The sequence below is a fragment of the Arachis ipaensis genome, chromosome B04, assembly GCF_000816755.2.
Source record: "Arachis ipaensis cultivar K30076 chromosome B04, Araip1.1, whole genome shotgun sequence".
Classification (NCBI taxonomy): Eukaryota; Viridiplantae; Streptophyta; class Magnoliopsida; order Fabales; family Fabaceae; genus Arachis; species Arachis ipaensis.
In genome coordinates, this window is record NC_029788.2 from 13,692,321 (window position 1) to 13,694,121 (window position 1,801).

General features: G+C 27.5%; 1 protein-coding gene across 1 annotated transcript in view; it reads left to right on the forward strand.

The window, feature by feature from the left end:
• LOC107638874 (desiccation-related protein PCC13-62-like) overlaps positions 290 to 1,801 on the forward strand; it is a 3,142-nt gene continuing 1,630 nt past the window's right edge. Inside the window, exons 1-2 of the mRNA XM_016342272.2 lie at positions 290 to 680; positions 1,287 to 1,512. Of these exons, the coding sequence (XP_016197758.1) occupies positions 316 to 680; positions 1,287 to 1,512 (591 nt within the window). The 5' untranslated portion in view covers positions 290 to 315. The remainder of the gene's footprint in view (positions 681 to 1,286; positions 1,513 to 1,801) is intronic.

A 1,801-nucleotide genomic window follows, 5' to 3' on the forward strand; every position in this document is an offset into this window, starting at 1 on the left:
TTTGCTTTTAATTTTTTTCTCTTCATTTTTCTCATTTAACAAAATCGTTTTTAAAATATGTAACTTTTATATTTTAAATCTGTTTAATAGTATAAATAAAAAAATATGTTTTGTTAAATTTTCTTTTAAAATGGGTCTTTTGTTGGTATCATTATTATTTAGCAATTTAGGATTGCTAAATCACATATTTTAAAAATGATTTATGTCTTTGTCTTCTGAATCAAACACTAGACAAAAATTAGAGGACTTATTTGCAAATATTTCCATTTCGGTATTATATATAGACGCAAGTGTGAACCAAATAAACCTATATGCATGCATCACACATCATCTTCTTTGAAAAAAAAAATCCACATGGCATTTAACATTATTTCTAATTCCATGAGTTCTTTTATTGTGTTTTTGCTAGTGTTTCTCTTTTATTCTTCTAATGAAATTTTTGTGAGATCATGGGATACTATTCCAAAATCTGATGCTGATTTGATTGAAGTGGCTCTGAATTTGGAGTACTTGGAAGCTGAATTTTTTTTGTATGGAGCCGAGGGTTATGGTTTGGATGTGGTTAACCCTAACTTAACAGAAGGAGGACCTTCTCCCATTGGTGGCAAAATTGCCGATCTTAGTCCCCTTATTAAGGATATTATCTTCCAATTTGGTCTCCAAGAAGTTGGACATTTGAGGTTCATTCTTATTTTTATTTATTCATATTCTAGATTTTTATTAATCATTTCTCTTATTGTAAGACGTTTTTGCTTGTGTATATGTTAATCATCATGGTTTTATTTTAAAAAAAAAAAACTTATTTTTGAATTATCAATCGACCAACTAGACGAGTAAAAATTAAAGGTTTGCATTTTGGATTTTTATAATAGGGAAGGAAAGAGAAAATTAAAAGAAAAAAAATCTAATTTTAATTTAGGTAAATAAAATGAATTCGTTCTCGATCATTTTCCTATTAATATATCAGAAAAATTTAATTCATTATTTTGTATAGACTGTGATTATTGTGTCTTTATTCTTGTTAATTATTGTGAGTATTGCAATCATTCTAGAGTAAAACATATTTGAATTTATAAATCAAATTTTGCAAAATAAAAAAAAAAACAAGCGTAAATATATGGTTAAAATTTGTTCATACAGTAAGGAGGAAAACATTCTTGACTCAATTATCAGTTATTATAAAAGACTACTGGAGAGTAATTAAAGTAATCGATAGTTACAAATTACAAAATGTGTTGACGTGTTAGTTTATATATATGAAAGTACTTAATTAAATTTGGTTGCAGGGCCATAAAGAGCACGGTGAGAGGATTTTCAAGGCCATTGCTGAATATAAGCTCAGCAATATTTGGACAAATAATAAATAATGCCTTTGGTAAAAGGCTGGAGCCACCATTTGATCCCTATGCTAATGACATAAACTATTTAATTGCATCTTATGTGATTCCTTATGTTGGTCTGAATGGCTATGTTGGTGCCAACCCGCTTCTGCAAAGTGCCACTGCCAAAGCGGTAATTAAAACCTCCAAACTAATTCGGTGGATCAAGTAATAATTAATATGGTTGAAAATTAATGAAAAATCAATTCACTTATTATATAATACATACGTGTGGGACAATGATTCAAAATATTCACAGAGGGAAATAGTACAATTTGGGGTTTTTATTTATTTGATTAATTAAAGGTTTCTTGGTTTTTTTCATTAATAATTTAATCTATTTTGACCTTTATTCTTAAAAAACTTGTTGTTTCATTATTTAATAAAAAAACTGTTCACTTTTTTTATTGGTTCATCTATTT